This window comes from Strix uralensis, chromosome 21 (genome assembly GCF_047716275.1).
Source record: "Strix uralensis isolate ZFMK-TIS-50842 chromosome 21, bStrUra1, whole genome shotgun sequence".
NCBI lineage: Eukaryota > Metazoa > Chordata > Aves > Strigiformes > Strigidae > Strix > Strix uralensis.
In genome coordinates this window covers 11,360,633-11,387,438 of record NC_133992.1, presented here as the reverse complement: position 1 = coordinate 11,387,438, position 26,806 = coordinate 11,360,633, and the positions used below count along the sequence as shown (strand labels likewise).

The following is a 26,806-nucleotide window of genomic DNA, read 5'->3' as shown; positions in this document are numbered from 1 at the left end:
GCAGTCCAGCAGATAAAAGCTCATCTATTGTATCAGCCTGTATATAAAAGCATATTGGTTCCCACCTCCTAAACTGGATACACTTGAAAGACATTTTCCTTGTGTTTTGGTGATCCTTCAGGGACCATCCCAGGATCTGCAAACCATATCATGCAGTTACAACCTCGATCAACGTCTTCAGACCGAGACTGTGTTACTTGAGAAGATTTTTCTGTAGCTTAAGCCACAATTAAAGGACATGGAAGAGCTGGAGTTCCTAGTACCTCTTCATGGGGCTGAACTACTTGCAGTTTTCAGCAGCTCAGGTTTATTCTTTCTAATTCCCTACAAAAACCCAAAAGGATGAAGAAGCAGCAACAAAGAACTGCTGAAGGGACAAGATCTGTGATGGAAAAAAACCTGCAATAAGAAATCTCCAGAGAAGCAGAGGAAGTTGCCTGCTAGAAACAGCTTGCCACCCAAAGATCAACTCCTGTCGCGCCAGGCTACTGGAGAAATCTGAAGGAGGCATAAAACAAAGCCTTTACCTAGACACAGATTGACTTCAAAAACAATGTAAAAATGGTGAGGTCCAAACTATAGGTCCCCCCCGCCTCCATCCCCAGAACGATTCAAAATATGGCAGTTTGCTCACCGGGGTGAGTTATCTGACACATCCACCACAAAAAACGAACTCTGCTCGAGGCTCGCTCTTGCCACAATGGGACCAATTTTCACGTTGCAATTATTTCTTCGGACGGTCCCGCAGACTTTGCAAGAACTTTGTCACGCAGTCAGATATTACTGTGAGGAGGGTCTAGAGACTCAATTGATCAGTGGAATTTTACCCTTTGCCCAGGGTCAGATCAGCATGTGGCATGTTGCTGCAATGCCTCTCTGTGCAAGGCATGGACAAGCCGTGCAAGAGAGCACCAAGGCAGCGACAGCTTTCAGCACTTGCAACAAGCAGAAAAAGCCAAAATTCTCTGCAACTTTCATGGGCAGCAACAAGGGTAATATTACACGATGAGGATAAGTTATTTTGAGCAGGTCTGTACGTTTTAAGTACATCCGAAAGTACTAAAAGGTCTTTCAACAGCTGTTTTCAATGTCTATAGGATACCGCCTCACCAGGTCTATTTTGCAGGTTGATGGCATTCCCAAGTTTAATTTTAATAAGCAATATTTACACTCACTTTTACACAGGGTGCATTTCCTGCACTTGTCTTCGACCAAACCGCTGTGAGAAGGTTTCAGTAAGAAGAATTACACCTGTTACTGAGACCTTAAGGAAATAGCACAAAACCCACTTTCAAAGCAGCGTACTTGTTAACTTCTCACAAGAAACCCCACCGGCAGAATGTGTTACCTGGGGTTAGTGCTTACCGAGAACATTCACAAATAAATAGTATTTGTGGAAAAAAAATGAATTTAGACAAATTAGTAATGGTTAGACAGCTGCAATTTGATACAATAGTGCATTGATACAGCATACTTTCAGTCCAAATATGGCAATACAGTGCAATTCTAAAAATAAAAGTGAATCCCTTGTGATATCAAGCCCTTTTGCTGTGTTTGTTTCCTTTTAGGGCTCAAGTTTCCCACAGGAAAATTATAGAGAGGAGTTTGCCTACAGTGCCCTACATCATGTATGGATAAAGCATAAACACAAAACGCATGCTGGAAGGTTTTCCTGCTCTTGGCAATTACGTACAAGCCAGAGTATTTAGAGCAACCGAGATAAGAGGAAAAAACCCCACCCACTCCCAACCGAACGCACCTTTATCAGCACAGTTACATAAGAGTCATCCGAGACAAGACGTGAAAACATGTGACGTATCATTTATTTCTTAAATGTATTTATGATCCATTCAGACCTTTCAAATAAAGTGTACAAGTGCATTTCAGAATAAAAAACTACACTCTTCACACAGCTCTGTAGAACACTACATTTCATCAAGAAACTTGAAGCAAAAACTTCCTATTAAACCACCCATGCATCCTTTGGCTACAATAATATCACTGATCAACAAGTACTGCTATTCAATTCTGAGTTTCCCTTTAAAGAGAAGGAGCATCCTAAAATATGCTACCCCTTCCAGAGACCTCTCTTTAAAGAGAGAATATTAAATAAATTAGCTAGGCTTTTAGGCAAAACAGTAAGGCTACTTAGTACTGTTGATGCACGATCCATATATTTGGAGAACAGGCAATCCTAGGCTATGTGAAATGCGTCAACAGCCCTTGAAATTTTTAGTATCAAGATTACATCAATCCAGAACAAATGGCAGACAAAAATGTAACCAGTGGAACAATCACTGAAAACTGTGCAGTTTCTCTAAGGATGGGAAGTGCTGATAACAGATTCAGAAAAGTGTTTATAAAATTCGCTAAGAACCACACTGACATTCTTAAAATTACATACTGTACAAAGCCCTAAACTGTGTGGCTGTGCAACTGGTGCCGTGTTAAATTGCTTGTTTTAAAATACACATATATATGTATTTTGCATACATGTGTGTAGGTGTATATATGTGTGTTTTAAAACAAGCAATTTAACCCGGCAGTAATTGTACAGTCACACAGTACACATATATATATGTATGTACATCTACAGCAAAAAGGAAACAAGCCAAGAGATGTATGACACGGCTGGGGTACAGATCATCTCAAAGGGAATAATACATTTCTTTGAGTTTTAATAGCTCATAGCAAAATTACCTCTTGGAAATAATTATGCAAAGATTTAGAATCAGATATTTACATGCTTCTGATTTATCTAGTTCCATTTAATATTTAAAAATATGCAAGTATTATTTTAAATCAGTAACATTTGTCATTTTTGGCTCAACGGTAGTTTTTCTTATTATTAGTCTTAGTTGAAAAATCAGCTACAGAAATGTCTATTAAAACGACGGGGCAGAAGTACCCCTCTCCCCTGTATTTTAACAACAGTTCTGAGTTGGCACAAAATACGCAATTCTGGAGCCACAACAGTAACTCTTCCTCAGCTGCCTTGCATATCAAAACACCCATCTTCATCTCCCCCTTCCCTCGGCAGAGCACAAATCAGAGCAAGCCCAGGCAGAGATGAGGAACATCACGGAGCACAGACTGACACCCCGATACTCCCCATTGTGTCAGAATTAAACACGGCATTCGAGCGCGTTAAGGGTCGGACTGGCTCCAATTCACCTGTTTGCTTTTCCAATTGGCTTTGGTGGATTTTTTCCCATAGTTCTTCATAGCAGGGGTTTCACACTCACACCGCTTTCTCATCTTTTAATACGAAACAATTTCCAGCATTAAAAGGTGCACAAGGTTCTTACAAACACACACAGACACATTCTTACCTGTGATTCTGTCTATTCTGGGCCTTTTCGCTGACACTCAGGAAAAAACTACCAGTTGTAACACTACTCGTGTAAGGAGCTGGACTGTCTCCCAAACAAAACTCCTTGTAACAACCCTCTGCCAAATGCCAAATCTCCACAAAACACACTGAAATAATCTCACCAGTGGCTTCTGCTGTCCCAGTTACGGTGAAGGCGCAAGGAGACAGGTAGGGCACAAGGCAAAGCGAGCATCCTTTACAGTAAGATCACTCCACTGTATTTCGTTCAGCAAAGCAACCTAAAAGCACATGCACGCATAGCCTCCCATGCTTGCAGTTTAATTGTAAACAGCACGTGGAAGAAAAACAATTAAAAAAGGTACTAATACAATTTTGAAATCCCTGAAGAAAAGACATACCCACGAGTATTAAGAACAGTAAAAAAGCTCATCATTAGCAATTGCAAACTCGTTTCCATCCTGTTGCATTCATTAGAGGAATACAAAATTGAATGTAGTGTTTACATGCTAGAATTACAATAGAAACTAGATTGCAAAGGTTACATATGGAGAGAAATTTATCAGCATAGGAACTTGCAAAACACTGTGCTGTACAGCATTTCTAAAGACATAAGTCTGTGAAGACAATATATGCGACTGCAAACCCTTCCAGACAGTTCAAAAGCATGGCTGGAGGTAATGCTGCTTCCTCTTATCTGAAAGGATTAACCGCACCATTATTTTTAGTAGGTTTTAATGACAACAATTTAACCTCAAGAAATACCTAACCCCTCAAAAACCGAGGTGATCAGAAACATACAGGTACCTTACAGCCCTCAGGGTTTTATTTCTTTGTACACTAAACATCAATTCCTTTGACAGCATCTACAGAAAATGTTTTAAAAAAATGTTCTTATGAAATACTTTTAATACTCAGTAATGCTAATATTTAAAAATACTTCACAGTGTGGTACTAATGTAACTTCATAAAACAAGCAATTTGAGTTAGCTAAAGCTCAAAGCCTTACATTATATTAAAATAGTCCAAAGATTTCACACACACACAAAATCACTAGCACTATAAATATACCTAAGCCACTTTAGTGCAAAGTCTGTTTTTGCTTCCCCTGACAAATCCCTCTATATTCCTGCCAGCATATTAAAATGTCATCCTTTACTAATCTAATTATTGATTTTCAAGGATTCATTTACAGTTGAAATCCCAGAAGAACTTTTTTCAATTTACCATAAAAGTAATGACTTGGTTTATTAAGCATTTGATTGCTTGTATCACGTGATCTTTGTAACATTTAAGAATGACTCGCATACGCACAGCAGGATTTGAGTTCATCTTTACAAGGAGTTACTTGAATTTATTTAACTTTTTAATTAAAGGATCTCCAGTAATGACCATCAGAGAGAAGCCAAAGGCTTGAATTACAAAATTGCTATCCTCATCTTACAAATTCATAAAAAGAAAGAGGTCAGAACAAAAAGCTCAGACTCCCTTCCCTCCTCCTAACCACCCAAGAGTACCCTCGTGCTGCATCCCAGGCACAGCCACTCCTCCGCACGAGCAGCAACCGCTAACTTCAAAACATCTTCGTCTATCTAAACCCAGATTCTAAATATAACCTAACACAATGTGCATCCACCCAGCGTTTCTAAAAACTTCTCGGCAAATAAAGCTACTGGTTATCAACCCCCGTACAGGTCCAGTCCCACAGTGACTTGGCCTCCTGGTCTTGCCCCGGAGCAGAGCCTGCACCTCCTTTGATCAGCTCGGTGACCGCGATGCTCCCCCCAAACATCTTCAGGACAAAACAAAGATGACTTTAACAATTTCTGTTTCTCGATTTAAGTAATCACCAATTCACTAGCTAGAGAATCAGTTTTGACTGGACCAATTGCTAAAGCACACAGAGGATGTAAATAAACAGCCTGAACCAGGATGTAAGAACATAATTACGTTAATGTTTTCATTAACTGCTAAAGCTCAAGAGATGCAAATATGATATGGGTGAAATCCACAAACACTTCCATTTGCAACCACCACTAACCGCCTGCAGAGTGGACACAGGCTGTGGCTTGTTTTAAACTCTGCAATGGGAATAAAAACTGAAAGGTGATGGAAGTCAGTATAGAGTGGAGAACCACCAGCAATGCTGCCTGCATAAGCAAAACACTTCACCTGTCTAGAAAACGTGTCACCAAAAAAACCTGAAAAGCTGACTAAACAAACTATATCCCATCGGATTATTTCCCTATTGCTAGAACACCTCAGATGGTCAACCACGACACAGACTGGTATTACCCAATTTTACCAGAACAGGAACAGAGGGGCTGGATCGCCACTCCAGGTCTGAAGGGAATGCGTTTGCTGCGGGAGCCCCAGGGCTCAGACAAGCTGCCTTCAGAGTGCAGCAAAGCAAAAGCAAGAAGGTTAAACTCCATCTTTTAAAAAAATGTATTGTAAAGAATAGGACCCAAATTAAATACTTCACTGTTTTGACAGAAATGCAATTCATATCCTACCATCAGCACAGGCACAGCTGTCCAGCGGGTTTCCTCTGTTTGTTTCCACTGGCCACAACTTTCAGTTTCTTTCTCTAAACACAACTGCACCTGGTTTTACACATACTAGATTTTAATTCTGAAGAGCTATCCTCTTCCAAAAACATTTTACATACATCATTTTAGTATTAAATGGTCTGCCTTTCCTTATCTGCAGAAAATGTCTTTCAAAGTGGTACCTCTGCAATGCCCGGGCAATAAGGGAACTAACAACTGAGAAGCTTTAAGACATCAGCCTCTAGAAGTCAGAACTTCTCTTCTCATGCAAAATGGGTTGGTTTCATATCATCCTCAAGGAGGGGCTGTTTACTCTGATGCAGACAGTCTGTAAAACCTGATGGCCCAGCAGTCTCAGCAGCTGTGGTTTATCCCAATGTCTAACCTGACCTCGGCCAAATGTATTTCAAGCCCACATAATTGCGAAGTCTTAGGGGTCCCAAAGTGACTGATAGACCTTATATATTGACCTGAGACCAAAGCCACACACAAACAACAGTACTCATAGTATAAAGAATATAAAAGATTAAAAAAGCCCTATGTTAATAGTGCTCTGTAGAGCTCTGACTTTCAGAAACAGGAACAGAAAGAGGAGAAAACAGACTGAAACGGGCTGGTGAAACAGCAGGGAGGAAGCACAGCTTCACCAGGAGAACAAACGGACTCGCTTGGGCATTTCACCGCCACCATTATGCGCCAGCCTCTCCCCTCCTGGAAGCCTCAACAGAACCACCCAGCATCTGCAGTGTCCATTCCTTTAAGCTGCTCAAGGGAAGACAGCTACTCTTCCCCCATTTAAGTATAAAAACCATGGAGGCCTTTACATCTCTTGGATCTCAGCAGAACACCAGTTACAAGCACGTGCTTTGCCAACTTCAGATAGCGTTGGTAGGGAGGTAAAAATCCAAGTTTACCTTGAGCAACACCACGGAAAGGATGCGTCGTTTGTACGCTGCAAAGTCACAGAAGGGAACAAAAAGGTTTCTAAGCTCAACAACAAAATAAGGGTGAGGTCAGGCAAATGTTTTAGCAGGTGCTTCAAGTACCCAGAACCAAAAATGTGTTAAAACAACAAAAGCCCTTCAAAACCTCCACCTCCTCTTATTAAATTAAAATGACTTACAATAGTTTAATCGAGGAATTGAAAAAATTTTAAATGGGCCTTTTGTTTGTAATGTCTAAAGGTAGACTCCTATGCTCAGATATTAGTTCCTAAGAAATACGTTTTTTAAAGCCCTGACCTGAATTAGAAGTTCTGTCAACTTCAAGCCCTGATGTGGAGTAAGATCAGACTGAAATGATTCATGCAGGTTCAGTACATCTGTTATCATCGCAGCAGTTGGCAATATCACAATAAATACCGAAAAATCTGCTTATTAAATTTGCATACGGAATGCTTCCATCTCACATCACATACAGGTCTTGGAAGTGTCTTTTTCAAAACAAACTGCTGAAATTTAGGACTTCTAACAGGTAAAACCTTTATATGAGTGAGATAGGAACAATGTCATAGCAATACAGTGCGAGACTGAAATTTGGAAATTCTCCTTCGAGTCTGCTGTAAGAAAGCCTCTTTGCGCAACCTCATGCACTTGCAATTCTGTGCCTTGGTACTTTGTACCACTTTCTTCTTGTCAAAGATTTGTGACAAATATTCAAGACTGCCTCTTGGCACTCTGACACTGAGCCATGTCATAATTCTAACAAACAGAAACAAATTTCTGAGTGATAAGAAGCTTAAACACAGGTACAAAACCCCTAACAGCAAATAAAGACTGTAGAAACTAGTAACATTTAATTAAAAAAAAACAAACAGTAGATAACAGCAAAACTTACGTTTCACACAAAAAATATCTGCTGAGTTAAAAAATACTGTCACTTGATTGGAGACTACAAAAAAATATTTCACAGATTTTCTCCCAGTCTATTTGGAAAATGACAATATAATCACAGCCCAAACTTCCAGTAAAATTAAAAAAAATCAAGAGTTCTAGATGAAGCAAATTATCACCCTCGGAGAAGTTGTGCGTACAGAAATCCTTCCCATGGTACTAAAAAAATGTCACTGAATTGCATCCTGCAAATTAAACTTTCTAGCAGCTTAATTTGAAAGTGAGGCAGATAACACTAATAAAAAAAATAATTTTATAGTCCGAGATGGAACTTCAAAATTAGTTCATTTAATCATATCACAACACACAATTTGTATGAGGATGTAATCTGATTTCTGTATTCTCCCCGGTGTGGCATTTATCTGTGCAATGCTCTTGATACCAATTTCTAAAGCACCAGGCACACTCAGTTACAAATATAGCCAAGAAAGGATTAGTTTCATATGTACAATGATGAAAGTGATCCACTGGAAAGTTTGCTGCCTAACAATTCAGAGCACAGACTGTGATGAAAAGGACTACTGTGCCTCGTGTTAACTGTATGACAAAGGATATTATATGGACTGCTGAGCAAACAAGGTAATATATTTCAAAATTATTTCTTCCACAGTTGGCACAGTGAACAAGATTCACTCCCATGCAATTTCACTGAAGACAACAGACTCAAATGTTATGAATATTTAAAACAGCTAACCACATACAAATCTAGATCAACATTAAATTAACTTAGAGAAAAAAAGTAATTTAAAATTTTTAAAAAAATCAATAAATTAACACAGTCAAAAATAGAAATATTTGACATTAAACTAACCTACTGAGGCAATATTTAAAAGTGTCTGTAAAAACACTGGATGAAACTTGAATGCATCAATTGGCTGCAACTCCTCTCTGTCCTCATCTCTTGGAGACCTTCAGATTCTGATTTTCACCTCTCATGGAAAACATCTGAGCTGATGAAGGCTTTGAGATGAGTAAGGCAACTGAACAAAAGGCTGGCTGTTAGGAATGTTATAACTGAACCTTAGCTGCAAAGCAACAACAGCTGCAAGCATGCATCTGCATCTGTAACAACCACTACACTTTAAGCACAATTCTAGGCTTATAGCTGAAGTAGCAACTGCTTTATCTCAAGTTAAATCTCTATGCCATGGTTTAGACCCCTATACTACTTTTTAAAATTTTCCATATTCTCAAAAACTAGCACACAATGCTCCTATTTAAACCCTCTACTCATGCCAATGAAAAAAAAAAAAAGCAACAATCTATGCTCTCCAGCTTTCACTTAAACCTGAAACTGCCATTTTTTGGGTTTCAGGCCCTAGCAGATTCTTTTCTTCTATTAAATTTAATCAAATGCTTTTTCAATGATAGATTGCATCACTTCAAAGACTTGGAAATGTTAGATAAGGTGAAGAGTCAGAGAAAAGCTATTGGGAGTTTACCTGAGAGGCTGTTCCAAAAATACCACACACACACGCTTTGATATTAGTGACTAAAGCCCTTGAATTGTTCCCCAAAGCCCACCTTTGCTGTAATACCTACAAAACACTTGAGAACAATTAGCCAGCTGATGTGCTGTGAGCTTATTATACCATTTATAAATGACTCACTACACCCTTACACTCCGCTCCCCCCACTGCTGTCCGCGCCTCTAACCAAAATTCAGACTGCAAGGGCTCTGCAGAACAGATCACCTCTGTCGTGTCTGTGCAAGGATCACAGCGTAAGCCCTGGCTCTAGACACGGCCTTATTGCAAAAGGTAACAAGAAATGTCATCGTGAAGGCATCAGGGTTTAGACAACCTTTGTTCTTAAAATTTCAGATGAACTAAGGAGGAAGTTGATCTTGAGAGGTTTGGACTGTGGGTGAAATACATTGAAAGCAGACCAAGATACGACTTAAATGTGCTTTGTAACAGGGCTCTCAAACCCAAACTAGGCAGCAACAGCAGGGGGTTCTGCCCCATCCACCCCAGGAACAGGTACACGCTACAGCCATGGGAGGAGGCCCTGTCTGCCAGCAATGAGTGCCGACAAGCACAAGCCATGCCAGCAGTGCTCCATCCTGCCGCTCTGCTCTCTCTTTCCTTCACTGTTTCTTCACTGGCAGGCTCACAAGACTGTACTGGAGTAAACGTGGGTGGGCAGCAAGCAGGATGGTCTGTAGGAATCATTGCACGTGACAGGACAGACACAAGCTGTCACCCTCCAGGGCAAAGCACAAAGACGAGAGGCCGGGGCTCCTGACAGACAGAGAGGAGGGTATGGGTGTGCTTGCAGGGGGAGAGTACTAAACTAGAGGATGATCTTGATCTGTCACAACAGTAGACCTGAAACCATTTAACAAAAATACTGAGTCTTCCCTTTTGGCCAAGAGAATTACCCTAATTCTAAAAAAAAAAAAATAAATAAATTTAAAAAATTTAAAAAAAAAAATCAAAGTATTTTTTCATTCCCACTATGACTAACAGCACACCCCAACTGTCACACACGAGCCCACAGCAGTCCAACGCACTGACTGGAAGCGCACCGGCATATAACCAGCTCTCAGACCAGAGGTGTGGTGGGCGATACCCCTGTACCAGGGACAGGGTGGGATAAGAGGATGCAGACTGTAATCCATTATTACAGGAATACTTGGTTCTCTTTCATTTTCCAATATGGCATCAGTAAAAAGACAAGGATATTCTTTAGGAAAAATTAATCAATTTGAGGGCCATACTGCCTTCTTAACAGCATTAGAGAACTCAAAAATATTTAATCTAAGCTAGCTTGAAAAAGCTAGCTGTGGTCAATGAGATTTTGTTTCTCAGATACTGACTCTGTTTGACCAGTTAGATACGCGTTTGCCAACAGGATTTAGCTCCTGCTATATTCGAACCATCTTTAATCCCACGAAGGCTAAAGAAAAATGTCTCTGATTTAGCTCTGTGCACTTATGAATAACTCAAATACTACAGTTAAATTTACAGCATAGTTCCCTTAGCTGTTTAGAAGACAATTGTTTTCTTTGCTTTCCCCTTAAGTTCTAGTATGCAAAATATCAGAAGAATTTAGATTAAAAAAAAAAAGGGCACATGTTATTTTTAAAGTTGTTCTTGAGAAAATTTCCACATACAAAACCGTGGCATTTCTCCACTGGTTTGAGAATAATTTTCACATGTTGGCATCATCCTCGAGTGGCTGCCACAACTCTGGTATCACAAAGCAACATGTATTTTCTCTTAGCTTATCAAAACACATTTTATTTAACTGCTAAATTTGGTCTGATCCAAGTTTTTCTTCTTACTTCACAACAAACAGGAAAGTGTAGATGCCGTACTCTGACTGCACACATGCATCCTACCAGAGAAACGAGGCACGGAAGCCAGATCAGTCCTCCTAAGCATACGACTGTTCAGATCACATTGCTGCACCCATGGCTCAGTAAGACTTTAAGTTCACGCTAAAATGTTCACATTGTTCACTCCTGTTCTAGAAGTCCTGTCTAGGTAGCACTGGAAAACAAATTGTTTGGCCCCTTCTGTTATGATGCTGGAACATTGTGTCAATATACTTTGGCATATATTTAAAAATCCCTGTAATATACCATATACTATGACATTTCCACTTCAGATCTATCATTTACATGTGAAGCACGAATCTCGAAAGAACCTAGTAAAGCTGTAAGAAAGACTACATTTTGCCGAAGCTCTCAGACACCCACTCCATTCAGTCACACCAGCTGGAGAGGTAAGTGTCAAGATACAGCTTTATTCTTAAAAATGAATATGGAGGTGAAACTCCACAGCCTCCTCCACAGCAACAATTTTTTAAAGTGAAATCACAATGGTATGTGCTCCCGATTCTTCTATGTCAGCAGCATTTCTCAGAAACCTTTTTGCAAATCTGGACATCTTAAAATCATATTTAACTTATTTTGCAATTTACGGAATTGTCCCTGCACTTCCCAGTCCAGCTGATAGACGTCTCAGACATGACATCCATTGGAAGATCTTTTGCTCCTAGAGGCAGAGGAGTCCTTAGCTACCCTCTGTCTAGCGCAAGAGGCACAAATAGCCCCCGAGAGACGCTTAAGCCCCTTCTGAAAGACACTGTTGGAGAGACTGTAAATGACACAGTTGCAGAAACTGTTGCTAATGGCAAGCCAAGTGGTCAAGAAGGATGCAACGCGGTTACTATAGACATTGGAGCTCTCCAGCAGAAAATAGATTATGTAGGGCAACCAGAGGATGTAGAAGACACTGGTGATGCGGAAAAGGACCATGGCATAGCGCTTGTCCGGGCAGGGCTGTGCCTCCCCAGCCTCCCCATCCTGCGAGCTGAAGCGCACTCGCCTCTCGTTGATCTCCTTGGTGTGTTGCTGGCAGATGCGGAAGATGTTGAAGTAAGTGAAGCAGACTATGAAAGCAGCCGGGGCGTAGAGCATCACCACAATGAAGAGAGTAAAATAGGGATCGGTGTTCCAGGAATTGGCACACCACTGAAACACATCCCCGTGATATCCAGGCTTTCCCCAGTAAAAGGAGGGTAAGAAGACCAGGCAGGAGTACAGCCAAATGACCAGTATGCAGATTCGAAGTCTCCATGGGGTAACGAGCGTGTTGTAGGTCAGCGGCTTCGTGATGGCAATGTATCTGTCAATACTAATGCATGCCAAAGAGGCCATGGAGACGCTCTTCAGCACTGACACCACATAACCAAAGATTTGGCAAACCAAGGACTCACTCAAAACAATAGGGTAGTGCAGCAGAGACAAAGAAGGCACCAGACAGCTCACGCCCACCAGGAGGTCAGCATACGCCATAGTCTGGATGAAGTAGCTGGTGGTGTGATGGTTCAGCAGAGGTGCACAGTGAAAGACAAATATCACAATAATGTTGCCCGAAATAATCAGCACCATGAGGAACACAATAATAACCACTTCCAGGAGGCAAAAATTGATGGTCTCCAAATAGCTAATGGCCAGGAGACAGAACGGCCGGCCACTCTGGTTGCCAACCAAAGAGGAGTTCATCTTGAGCACTGCAGTGATCTCTTTACTTCATGCTCCTGCCTGCTGCCTGCAGCCACTCCAGGCAGCTGCTGTCATTGCGGCTGGTGCTGTGTGTGTAGCAATGTCAAAACCGGAGCTCCGGTCCCCAGGGCTGCTCCAGATGCTGCTGCTGTGCATTGTCTGCAGCACAACTCCCCTTTAAATCCGGCTCCCCGCCGCTACCGGTGCACCGGGACCCAGCAGCAGTCATGTCAGCAACTTCACACACGCACAGGGGAGAGGGCTGCTATTAGAGCCCTCCTGGGTGGGCTGCCTCGCCGAGGAGGGCCGAGGGGCTGGGGGAAGAGGGAGAAGGAACCTTCACCGACTCAGGACGAGAGTCCTCCCAAAGGCTGACAGGAGAGAAGGGGAAAGTGTTTTACAAAACCGCCTCTCCCCCCTCCACCCCCACGCCCTGCTACGGCCGTTCCCCGCCACCGCCTGCCCCCGCTCCCGGCCGGGGCTCCCGCCGCGCCTCCTTCCCCCCCGTCCACCCCCCAGTGCCGGGGCTCCGGGCTCCGGCCGGTGGGGAACGCGGGGAGCCTTTTCCGGGCGAAGGAGCCTCCCCGAAATTCCTGCCGCCGGCCATCCAGGCGGAGGGATGCGCGGCGGCAGGGAGGGGAGAGGAGGGGAGGTGGTGGTGGAGGGGGGGGTCCAGCCCTTCTCTCTCCTGGCTCCATTTTGCACGGCGCTTTTGTTCGCCGCCTCTCCCGGCCCGAGTCGCTCCGGCCCCCGCCGCCCGGCCCAGCCCGGCCCGGCCCGGGGTGCAGCCCTGCCCCGCCGGCCCGGCCCTTACCTGCCGCAGGGGAAACAAAAGCCCGGAGCATCCTCGGCCGAGCGCCGGCAACGGGCGGCGTGTGCTCCGGCCGCGGCGATGCGGAGCCGGGGGGAGGGGACGGCGGGGAGGAAGGGGAGGGAGGCGGGCAGGAGCGGCGGGGGAGGGCGCGGCGCCGGCGGGGACCCGGCGGGGAGCGGGGGCCGCAGCCCCCCCCCCCTCCCTCCCCGGGCCGCTCCCCTCGGCCCGCCCCAGCGCCGCCGGGGGTGGGGTGGGGGAGCCCGGCAGCGCCGGCCGCAGCCTCGGGAATGCGGGTTTCCCACTCGGGAGGGCGGTGTCACGAGTGGCCGATGGCGGGAGGTGCCTCACCCGGCGCGACCCCGCAGCCTCCGGATGGAGCGGCGGGTCCCGGCGGGAGATTCTGCCCTTGATACCCCGGTCCTGCAGACAGACACACCCCCACGCCCTGGCCCTGCAGACAGACAGACAGACACCGCACACCCTGCGCCTCCCCTCCGCACGGCAAAGGACAACCCTCCAAGCGAGGACCTGAATTCAAACACCGAGTCGTCATTTAAGGCTCTTCCATCCGAGCCCTTTTGGGGAAACACTCTGGAATAAGCGTGGCTTGAAAAGGGGGAGTTTGTGTTGCTTAGGAGATACTTGGAACCAAGGGCAAAGCTGGGAACTGTGTCCCACCATTAACCCAGATGTTGCACGGGGTAAGGAGGCACCTCCTGCACACGTATACACGAACCGCAAAGGCATCGCTATCCCCGACAGTCCCCGAGACGACCTACACCAGCTAGACAAACTAGAGAACCCGACAACATCCCAGAGAGCAAACACGCAGGAGGTTCGCAGCACAGCACTTAGACTCGCACCATAAACTCGTACCATCGCGCGTATTTAACCAGAAAAACCTCTTTCGTGCACACAAGGCGAAGATGTCATAACAGCATACTGGTATCTCATCAGTTGTTTGTCAAGAGCGTTTTAGTCACTTGACACGCTGGAAAACACGTTTCTGTGGTATGTGGAAGCTCATTCTCGGACCCAGATACCAGACTGCTCCACTGCCACGGCTTAGGACTGGCCCATCGCTACAGGAATTGGTCTTTGAACCGATTAAACCAGTAAGAAACTGGAGTGAGGCTCTGCAGCAATTAAAGTCCTTTTGTCAAAAATGAAAGTGTGCAACTCACATCCTTAGGAGTGTAAGTCCACACAGGGAATTCAACTGATACCAGCAAAGCCAAGGTTTCAGTTAACCTAAGCTAAACGTTTGTCATTCTGTGGAATACCTAATGCGAAATGGATTGCAGCCAAAGGTAGATCTCAAAGCAATCACACTGCAACGCTTAGGATTTTAGCTGACCTGTAAGTATAAAAAAAACATTTTATGATACAACTTGTACTGGTCAAAATCTGTGCTGGACAACAGGATGGCTTGGCAGATTTTCAGTTAGTCATGTGCAAAAGCCTGAAAACAAAAACTTGATTTTTCTGCCCTATCTTTACCCCAAAAAAGATCCCTTTACTATTGTCCTTCATTTTTGTTATAATTTATGGCGTTTCTACTCATGGCAACTAAAGTACTAGAACTGTAGCTAGGAAACATAAACTTTGAATTAAATTTAGGCAAGGGTATTGTGGTTATACAAAAAACAAGCCATGATTGAATTACTGCTGGAGAAATGATCTCCTATCTTTCCAAAGCAGAGAATTATTTACATACCAATTGATTCAAATAGTATTTCTGGATCCTTAGGCATGAATAGACACATTATAAACATCCTTAAGAAAACAACATACATTGAACTTTAAATATATCTCAGATATATAAAGATAAGGTTAGCATTGGAAATCCTGAGGCTGACCAAAACAACATCTGGTTGCTGAAATTTCAAAACAAAAAGATGCACCAGCAAATCAAAAACTCCTCAATGTTTAGCTTTTTATTACAAGTACAAGCTTAACTCCTATACAGCTGATGGGTATTTCTGTAGAAGAGAGATCTGTTTTTCCTTTAACTGACATTCTATTGTTTCTCCAAAGCTGAGAGTAATAACTCTGTTCAAAGTTCATGCCAACTTACTCCTGCTTGCTTAAAACACCCAAGCCCAAACCGGCAAGATCTCCAGTTAATTTTCTCAAGCAGCCCTGCATCAGAAACCAGACCGAAGTGGCCAACAAAGGGTATAAATTGCAACTGGAAGGTAACTGGGCTGGAGATAACCTGCTGCTACACCAGCTCTCTGCAGCCTACCGAGAAGAACCACTTCTAAAGACATTAAAATGTGTGGTTCAGGTGGCTGAGGTCTGTGAGAGACTGACGATTTCTGTGCTGTAGAGACCTCTCCAGCGATACAATACAACCTCATCTAAGACTGTTAAAAGGTACTCAAGAAATTCAGTTACAACGAGAACTCTTGGGAAAACTACTGCTTGTCAAAGATAATTAAACTTTTATCACCACGTGATCAAAACTAATCAAACAAGGGATCTGGAGGTTCAGGCACACTGACAGCAAGGCTACGTCATACTCCATACACCGCGATTCACGATGTACGTTAGGTTTAATTTCAGTTGATTGTACACAATCATGGCCCTTCGTACTCCTGAAATTAAATGTATTCTTCTTAACTTATACGAACATATGGAAATGTGATTGTGATACAAGTGGAAAATAAGTGTTAACCACCCACAGCTAAAGTACTGTTACATTTTATGCCACTGATGAAGCAACACATTCAGTCAAGTAATGGTTGTGGCATTTTAATCTATTTCTTCATTAAAAACCAGTATCATTTGCACCAAGACAGATGAGTATATTTGGTAGACTTCTGTGTACTGTAATCCTCTACTCATGGAGACAAAAAAAGTGGGAAGATAAGAAAGTGGGTAGCAAGAGTCCTGCTGTAAGAAAAACTGGAACAAATTAATCTCTTAGCAGGCCTAGAATTCCTACCAGAAGTGGTGACCCCAGGGTAACATTCCAGGATACTCCTCCTGCCACTGGATTATTTTATTTTACTTGTGCCACAAGATGTCCCTCACGTCGTAATTTTCTTAATATAGTGTATTTATCTGGTACAACAGTTCATGGTTTTTTCCTTTCTACATTATTTCCTCCCACACAGACCTATATCCAAAAGCTTTTATTTTCTCCTCAATATTGTAAATGTCAGGTTCTTAAAATTTTGGTATTATGAAGTACTTCTCCACTGAGAGATTCAGTAGCTGTATTAATCCTTTTTAAAAACCTTGTCTGAAAAGTGGCTATTGTCTATTTTTCTTTGTATCATGACTATTTTTTTTTTTAACCTGTGTGTCTCGCTTTACAAGTTTTCTACTCAACAATACTTTCCATCCACCTATGACTGTCAAAAACATTGATTATTTTTCCTGAAGGTGTCCATTAATACCTGGAGCGAGTCCCCATGTCTCTTCCACCTTGCAGTGGCTGGAAGCCTGAAGATTAACAGCCATAGCCATGATTGCCAAAGTCCTACCAGGAACAGATGCCTCACAAAGGGATTGTCTAGATCATTTTACCTAGAGTTTGCTTTCTGTCCCCAGTAGGGACATGACCTTAATTCACTGGGCTGGCTTTCATCCACACTCCCCACCACGAGCATGGCAATCTGGAGTTGCTAAAAGCTTTATTATTCCACACAGATGGTGTGCAAATTCTCAAAAGTAATTTGTGGAAGAACCACAATGGTGAAAGTTAGACACTACCGCAATAACAAAAGCACAAAGTACAAAAACCCAGCTAGAGTTTATCAAAGAAATAAGGATCAAATAATTAATAATGATGACTAGAACACAACGAGTACACCATGCAGCACAGTTTCAATGCCATTTTTAGTGTACAAGTCAGATTCAAGAAGAGACCTAGACACAGCCTTCAGAGGTAGAACACAACAGAAGACATTTCCTTTTCAATCAGCCAGTAGCCACACGTCAACAGTAAACAAAAAGCTATCCTTGCAGCAGTTAATTTGCAAAAGAAAGCAAAAAACACAGATTTGCCAAGCACCAGGGGCCAGAACTGCACAGGAAAACAAACACCAGAAGAAATACTGGGGCGCCTCCATCCAACACCCTGCACACAAGGGGAAAAAAAAAAATCCCTGAAAGAGGCCAGAAGCTTTTGAAGCAGCTGTCACCACAGATCCTTATTAATTTGGGACTGTGCTGCCGCATGGGGTCATGAAAAGCCTGACAGAAATCAAACGCAGCTACAGGAATAGAGGTCAACATTAAGAGAGAAGGGGCACTGGATTATGAGTACACCAACAGGCTTACTGCATCTCCTACTTGCACTGAAGAGCAAAGGTTTTACATCAACTCCTTGTGCTTCTGCTCTACGCCACAGCAGCTATTCTCAGATAAACCATTTTCAATGCATGGTAATGCAAATAATTGCACACCTGCCAGAGAAGAATTTGTATTAGTGACATGCAAAACGTGGCCAAGCATTATGAGAGTGGTAAAACAATATAAGGGACCCTTGCCTTCACAGAATTAATAGCTTTCTTTTTCCCCCCAGACACGTTTACTCCTGTGCATCGCTGCATATTGACTGTAACTGAGCTACTATTTTCAGAGCAGTAAGAATTAGTCACATCACAACTCCAAAATTATCAAATAATCTATGAAAAGTATGAAATACAAAATGAAAGCTAAAGTGCAATCCAGCATTATTATACCATCAGCACATACTATATACGAGTCTGCCAATGTTACCTTCCTGGGTCTTGAATTCATGTTCTCATCAGCCTCCCAAACAATTTTGCATTTGGTGCCTGTTCTCATCTTTAGCACTTCCATGCAGCCACTGATAACCTTTTCTGAAACCTTACACTTCTTCCACTGTCTGAAGATTGAAGAAATCACAATTCCACTGTGAACCACCCAGCAACTCAAAGCACCAACCTTTGTCCATTCCACAGAAAGTGTCCCAGCCCATTTTCATATTTAAATCACAGTAAGACAAACAGCCACAGCAGTGGTCTCCTATGGCAGTTCCAGGTTAAAGGAGACTTTGTTTTCATTTGGTTGAGCTGGTTATTGTAGCATGCTGGTAGGATACTACAGACCTCATATGACTACAGCGGAGCCTGAAAATAGTCATTCAGTACTCATTTTCTTTCATTATTTAAATTCTTAAATAGTTTCCACTCTGAATGACCACTGCAGGTACGGCCAGTCCTTTTGCTGCAGAACACGGTGCTGGATCAGCCTACTCTCCCTTTTACTTGGGCTCTAGAGATGCTTCCAACACATTAGATGAAGGTTATTTCCTTTGTCTCTGCCAAATGTAAACGAGCAGAAAGGTTTCACAGGTTTAAAAATGCAACGTTACACTATTGCTTTCTAGATCACAAAGATAGTAGCAGTACATGTCACCAACTGTGCCACAAAGAGATCATCTTTTCCACTCTGATACCAAAACATTGAAACAGAGAAACAAGTGATGCTGTCAACTACTCACTAGGCAATTAAAATAACACAACAGCGTAACTGTGATACACTCCTTGCCAGAGCACTCAACCTCCACATTATTTGTATGATTTATTCACCATAAAATCCAAAAAATGTTATAGTTCTACAATACATATACCAATATTAAGGAATTCAGACCAAGTTTCTTCTATATTCAATAAGCATGTGCAAGAATTTATGGCAGAACATTTTTAGCTAATCTAACACAATTCATTCAATCATGTAGGATCCTTCCTGCATGATTCCAGCAGAAACCAAGTTTAATTTCAGAAGCCCTCTTGCCCTCAGAATAAGGTCTTTAATTGTTCCTTGCGAATCTGTGCCATCAGAATATAGATATACAAAGGCTGATTCAGTTGTTTTGCTTTTCTAACTGGTGAATAATTAATTTCTGTTATATTTGTACTAAAGGTGCATCACCGATAATTTCTAATTTAGTCCTTCTAGACTTGCAGGTTTGATGAGAACAGTAAAATAGAATGTATTTATATAGATAATGATCAAAACCAAATTAACATAACGGTTTTCTGGATAAGGAAGTGACATTTCATTTTGTGGTCCATTTGTTACTCTAGAACTTTGAGAAACACCAAATGATGTCTGTATATACGATTCTTATCTTCTATTCCTACGTTACTGAGGTCAGCATTCAAGATGAGAAGTTAAAAAACTGCTGTCTAGTGCAAAAATGTCCAAAGTGTTGTTTTTCTCCTATCAAAAAAGGCTGCAATTTCAACTAGCATTGGATTTTTAGCATAAATGTGAAGACAATACAGCAAAATTCAGCTTTCATTCAGGAAAGACGAACAAGCAAAGGAAATGAGCTCCCTGAATCTCTGTCAATTATGAAAGCAATTAATAGAATACTAATTTTTGACAAACTCTCAGAACTCATTCGAGTGAAACAGAAGTAGGACTATTACTAAGAATGTACTCTAAGTAGAGATAATGCCACAACTAGCAGTGCCTGTTAGGGTCTTCTCTTGGAGGGAGGATTGAATTATACTCACTAGTTGATACACTAGATACAGATACACACAAACCTTTAGCAAGAGGGTGCGCACTCAGAAGCTTCTGTACTTCCATTCCTTAACGTATGGGGGGAAAAAAAGATGAAAAAAAGCATTCTACCTTTGTGATGAGAATTCGGTACTTCTCCACCAGGTGATCGTTATTATGACACCCTGCCAGCAGCTGCCACACTTCTCCTCTCAGGGCCTCAGGGACACCACTTCTCACCAGCGCTGACAATGTCTTTGGCCTCACACTCAAATTGAGGTGCCTGGGTGTAGGTGAAGGCACTGTTACTATTACCCAAACACAAATAAACTAGTACATGAGCAACAACTGGTGTGTAACATCAAACATGTCAAATGACAGGAATTTCAAGACAGTCCATATGTTGCCAGAGTAAGTGAAATTCAAGTCATAAAAAAAAAAAAAAACACAACCCACAAACAGATTTGGAGAAGCACTTTCCAAATTATTTCCTCGATTCCCATTAAATTTAAATATATAAAACACTCAGTGAACCAAAACACTCCTGCAAAACCTAGAACTGGAGGGCAGATACCATGCTGTGTAAGATTCCAAGCTCAAACTACACCAAAACTAGAATTAGTCTGCAGAATCATATACTGCTCTCCAAACCTCCCACACCCAAGCAGGCAGGTAACCTTCTCGGTGAGGGAGGAGAGAAGACAGGCAGAGCTATAAAAAAATCTCACATGGTTGTCTGACTACACCCATGCATTAAAGCAGCTTCCACTGTACAAGCTAGTCCCATCTAAACAGTTTTTTTCAAGTGAGACTGGTGACAGCTCATAAATTACAGCACTGTACGTTGTAAAAGCTAAACCTACATATAATTTATGCAGTTACAGAAAGTGAAGCTGTGGTTTATACATTAAATTCCCAAAAGATAGAGGCCTTAAATCAAAGAAATTACAACTTTTCTGCAGTTACCAAACTTCCAGGTAAAATGATTAAGAGGACTGATAGACAAAGCCAGGCAAAAAAAGTGAACTTATGTCATATCAATCACATTATCTTCTTAACAATAAATCAGTATTTAATGTTTGTTAACAACCTAACAGATATACGGATGATAATTTTACACAGACAGGGACTCCTTGCTGCCTTTCTCCATCTACAGTGTTCCAACACAGCAACCTGGAGATTAGCAATGCAGACATTTAAATCAGTATATATTGCACAGAACTCAGTACCACAACATCCTCCTTCGCTTTATTTTCTCCAAACAAAATCAACTATAAGTAATATTTATATAATAGTTACATTTATAGCTATATACATTCATGTCTATAGAGTTATATATCATAGCATATCTATTTACATTCTTATCTATAGAATTATATATCATAGCATTAAGAGCACTTATTATATCTTTGTAATATATAAACATATAAAAACAGTTATATCAAATACTTGCAATATACAAAATATTCAATTTCTTTGTACCTATAAAACTGCTTTGACAATCTCAGACCAGAATAAGTACAACAGTAATTCCAGTGAATACAGCCATGAACTGCAAGGCTGTAGACTAAAAGCCACACACGACTACATTCTTCCAAACTATTTTCAAATGAGAAAATTGTGTGACTCAGCAGTTATGAAATATGAGCCAAATATTATTTAGAAATCACAAAATACCAATGCATATTTAATTACTATACAAATCTAATTACAGGATTCTAAAAAACTAGCATGAAACTACCTGAACTCTGATTTTTATGATTTTCAATCCTCTTATGTTAAAAGCTCAAGGATCATTACTTCCAAATACTCGTTTTTATTTAAGAAGGAAAGCCCTTTAACACATATTAAAGTTGTTGCCAGCATTAGCACAGAAGCACTTCATATCCTCTTAGAGCTGCCAAAACATTTTCAATGGGAGTCAGGTGGCTTAATTATCTTTGAGTTCTTGGAAGAATTACAAAAAAATTCAAGTTGAAAGAAACTTTCTCACAGCAGCAGATGCATAGAGCTCATCTGTTAAAGAGGTTTCTACAAGTCTAGGAAAGGGAGGGAAAAGGCATCATATATCATTTTACCACAGCCTTCCCCTTCTTACGAAAGTGTCCATTTCTGATGTCGGCTTTCTTACCAAATTAGTGCAATATATTAGTGCAAAACCAAACTGGAGGTAAAAGTACTTATTCAAATAAGTTCTAAGTAATTGAAGAAAATAAAAAATAATGCTAAATATATATAACCTATATAGAATCCTGGCTGAGTGGTCACATCAGTACTTTTCCTCATCTAAAGTACATGACTTACTCTAACCTCTGCTGTCCTACTCCTGTGATCTGATATTCTATTCAGATCTTTGATTTGCTGTACAGCCCTTGCCCTGCTCCTCAGTAACAGCAGGAAGCAGAAGGCAACGACTAAAGCCAGAGTCAAAATGCAGCATATTTGAGCTCAGTCTGATGTTGTGCCTGTCATCCCCCTTTGAGAAAACAACCAAAAAAAACCCCAAAACTGAATTTTGCAATAATCAGCATCACTTTCTTAGAACTGCTCAGGCTACTCCAAGATGAATAAAAGATCCTTCATGAAAGGAGGACAGGTGTTGCATTAGCAACTTGACTGTCAAGAAACACTCTTCTTGTAAATTGGCATTTTCTAGGAAAAAAACAGAAGAGCTCGTGTACTTCCTTCTTGGCAGGCTCTGGAGCCATCTTCCTTTAGATAAGGGAGGAAAAGCATCTCTGCTATCCAAGTACAAATCTCCCATATTCTTAAGCTACAGTTACTAAGATATGACAGCTGCAGGAAAAATTGGCTGTGAACTACATCAGAATTACAAAGAGGAATGGAAGTGATCTATGCAAAATAAAGACAGAGCTGCATTTTCTTTATACTATTTAGTTTAGGTTTTCCTTTAACAAAACCCAGTGAAACTTACAGATAAGTAAAATACTCACTTTTAAGACATAACCACCTAAACACACAGCATAAGTGAATTTCTATAGAGTATTTAAGCATGCACTCAAAAATGAAAATACTTAAAACACCCTCCGGAGAAATCTGAAAACATGAAACCAGAGAGTAAGGGGTGTTGTGGGGATGAAAGAAGATCAAGCCCACACTAATTCATCTCAACTGGCTTTTGGAAATAACAAAAACTCCAAGCAGAAGGAGCAAAGAGAATAAGAATATTCAGAATTGTAATTTTCAGAATGTGATTTTGCCACTTACCATTTGGACAACAGCTCTCCCCACGTCTCAAGAATTTTTTCTGCGCACTCTTTGGAAACATCTCCAGAACCACTTAAGAGTGGTTCATCATTGTCTGCAGACAGAACAGAGGAGATGCTATGAGATTATCAGCCATTACTCTACCTTTATAGATGTAAATGTGGCTGTCTCAGCATGTGGCAAGAACTCCTCCCCCCCCAGTTGTGGATGCAGGGCTCGTGTGCTCAACACAGAGAAGGCAGAAGTAGACTCTTCTCAGAGGCACACACTGATGTGACAAGAGGCAGAAGACAAGCAGCAACATGTGAAATACTGGTCAAAAATCAGGAAAACAATTTGCCATGAAGGTGGCCAAACTTATACAACGGCCCGGAGAAGTTGTGGAAACTTGATCACTGGAGATAGGAGACAGTCAAACCACAACAGGACAATGCTCGAACAATCTACCCAGCTGGATTCACACTGAACAAGAGGCACAATTACAGGCCTCCAGAGGTCCCTGCCCACTGAAGTAATTCTATTTTTCTACCTTAAACTTTTGGATGACTACAAAAATTCTCAGAGAGCACAACTTTCTGTATGTCAAAAGCTACAATACTATAAAAGCAAAATAGACAATAAAATCAACACGGTTCCACCGAGCAGCTGCAGACTCACCATGTTGTTGCAGATCCATGGAAGTCCACGAGGTATTTTACTTTTAACTGGTTTGTACTTTTACTTTGAAAGCTAATACTTTTTGGTAACTTTCTTGGCTTAAATTAAACAGCTTTTTGAATGAAACACGTTCAAAAACGCAGTGGAGGGAGAACATTAGCATAGTCACAGTAACTCTTTTTGAAACCAATACTATCTGATGTACTCCCAGATATTTTTAAACTCTCACAGTAAGTATATACAAACCCTACATTTCATTGATACAGTAGTCAACACTGGTTTTGCATTAATGAGGAAATACATTCTTTTTCACTAAATCTGTGCTTTCTCAACTGACACCTGAACTTGCCAGCAAACACTTGCAATGCTTCAAGTGGTATCAACTGTAAACACGTATGTGTATATGTTCCTGGTCTACAAAAGAATACCACTGTGGTTTAGTGTAGTGGTTAGAGACTGCTAATGAAGGGTTAATTTTCAAACCATCTTTCTCCTCCTTCCCCCCTGCCTCGTGTGTCATTCCCCCCCCCCTCAAAAAAAAGGGAAATTAAAGCACAGAAGTGAAACAATTCACCCAAGGCCACATAGAAGGCCAGTAGAGAAAGTGAAAAAGCAGGAACTCGAGTCATCTACATTTCAGCTCAGAGCTGTAAGGCCAGATGTTTATATACTCAGAACTAGTCCATATTTTGGTTTAAGAGAATTTTTAAAAAGCAGAAAAAAGATCTTGAAAATGCATTAAGTTTCAAGCTGGGCGGGTCCTGGTGTAGTTTTATGTATTACAGATGTCTATACTTGCCCCTGCACTAAAACATGCTGCTTGCTTACATTTCCAAATAATATCAGCTTCTGGTTTTTACTCTCAAATCTGTTCACAGCTGCTTGGGGAGGGGCAGAAGATACAAGATAATCCCAAATTTTTAGCAGCCTCTTTTCACATTGTTCTAAATATATCACACTGAAGGCTTCATGAGGCCTGGGCTGAGAAAAGCATAGACACAGAAGTGTCAGACAAGGGAGAGGCTGATCCAGGAATGCAGGGCTACTGGTTATCGAATACTCACAGCATTAAAGCAAGAAAAAAAAATAATCAGCAGGCCAGATTCTGACTGGAAAGGATTTGACATGTTTCATAACTGTGTTATTTACCGACTGCCCTTTGTTTCAAAGTATACAAAGCATACAACCCACTTACCTTCCTCTTCGTCATCCTCTGGAGGAGAAGGAATCATCGACCCCTGTGACCCAGACTGGGGCAGACGAAGAGAAGGGCTTGCTGTAGTTTTTCTTCTCTCCCTTTCAGATTCACTTTCTAGGCACACAACTTCATATAACGTGTCCGAGTTATTCTTTCTGTCCTTTTGCTTTATCTAGGAAACAAGAAGTTTCATTTTACTAAGAAAAGCTATACAAATACCCAGATTACTTCATAAGGCTCTACCTTTTCTTTCTGGAACAGGAGAGCTGAGAAACAATTTCCATCACATTCTACAGTGAGGAATGTTCAATCCTTGCAGCACACTTAATGCATCGTGCAGGCCTGCAAGTGTTTCTGTCCCTAATGCCCTAGAACGAGCCGTAAGCCCACCGCACCCAAAAGGCAGGAATATCTTAGAGCAGAAGTGTCATTCGGGTCTGCTTGCCGTAGGTAGATCATCTTTTCAACCATAACTGCACTGGACACAAATGCACAGATTTCTAAAGCTGCAAATGCATCTGTCCAACAAATGATCTAAGACAGCAAAGTTCCTTAACATGAAGCAGCTCTGCCTTTAAATAAAGATTAGCGGAAAATTAAAAGCAAAACTTTTAAGATTATGTCTAATTTCTTTCTTTAACTTTCTGCAGATACTGATGGTAGCAAAAGGAGAGTTTTAATAAAATTGTTCATATTTATTTTCCCACCATGGCAATTGTCTTTAATGATGCTTCCAAGTTATGTATCTGTGTATACATTGCTGCAGGAACACAAATCGTTGAGGCCCAAAGTCTATTATGTGGCTCTGTTTTCTCCTTAATTTTCAATGCTTTGATACCTTCCTTTCCTTTAAAGGAAGATTCTTCTTTGTGAAGTGGTTCTAAAATTTTTACACAGTCTAAGGATTTAGAACTTTCATAAATACATAAAAATAGGGAGTAGAAAAGGAAAAGGTGAAGAAAAGAGGGAAATAAGATTTATAATTATACTCTACACTAAGCTCCCAGTGCTCAATTTTATCCTTTGGAGTATTAAAAATGAAGAGAAATACATCAAAACTAAAAATGACTAAATCACTAAATGTAATCTGAGCAAATAAAATCCCTCTGCTTTCACCATTTCCGAATAAAGAAACACTGCCAAAGTAAGATAAGCCAATTTTACACAGCTGTATTTTTAATAGGCTAATCATGACTCCATAGAAACAGGTTTCCCTTCCAGGCTTATCAGGCAGTACATTCTATATTTGTTGCTTCCACTATGAATTTTGATAATCTTCCATTAGTAAACACTGGAAGTTGGATAACCTGACAGTGCCTGTGGAAAAAAGAGAATTAGCTAAGTCACAATGCCTGTGAGTTTGGTAAGACAAAAGGTACAGAATTAACTAAGATAAGCTTCCTTTAAACCGCCAAACAGAAAAGGCACCTTTTGGAGGCTGTAGAATATTTATAGCCCAACAGCCTTAACTGTTCAACATTTCCATGTTCCACCTCAAAAATACCCTAAATAAAAACTGATCTCATCCACAAAGAATTTTTCCACCTTAAATTTTGAAGGAAAGTTTCCAAAATGTTTATTCATACTTTATGTAAAAACTAGGACATACACAAAGAAGAATCCTT

The 26,806-nt window shown here is 41.2% G+C and overlaps 2 protein-coding genes across 6 annotated transcripts in view; both read right to left on the bottom strand.

Moving 5' to 3' along the window:
* Positions 1-26,806, bottom strand: part of RABGAP1 (RAB GTPase activating protein 1) — a 74,331-nt gene that overhangs the window by 22,803 nt on the left and 24,722 nt on the right. For 4 of the 5 annotated variants that reach the window (XM_074890772.1, XM_074890771.1, XM_074890770.1 and 1 more), the window contains 3 exons: positions 25,179-25,353; positions 23,327-23,420; positions 20,231-20,381 (listed from right to left, as the gene is read on the bottom strand). In XM_074890772.1, the coding sequence (XP_074746873.1) occupies positions 20,231-20,381; positions 23,327-23,420; positions 25,179-25,353 (420 nt within the window). Of the gene's footprint in view, positions 1-5,847; positions 6,176-20,230; positions 20,382-23,326; positions 23,421-25,178; positions 25,354-26,806 lie in introns of those variants that run through there. The other variant, XM_074890774.1, reaches the window with a different exon arrangement.
* On the bottom strand, positions 11,513-13,659 carry GPR21 (G protein-coupled receptor 21). The gene is made up of 2 exons (XM_074891099.1): positions 13,607-13,659; positions 11,513-13,163 (listed from the first exon to the last, which is right to left on the bottom strand). The coding sequence occupies exon 2, from the start codon at positions 12,790-12,792 to the stop codon at positions 11,746-11,748; it is 1,047 nt and encodes a 348-aa protein (XP_074747200.1). The 5' UTR covers positions 12,793-13,163; positions 13,607-13,659; the 3' UTR covers positions 11,513-11,745.

Excerpts from the sequence above, each read along its gene's own strand:
- GPR21 (XM_074891099.1), bottom strand. The coding sequence starts at position 12,792 with ATGAACTCCTCTTTGGTTGGCAACCAGAGTGGCCGGCCGTTCTGTCTC.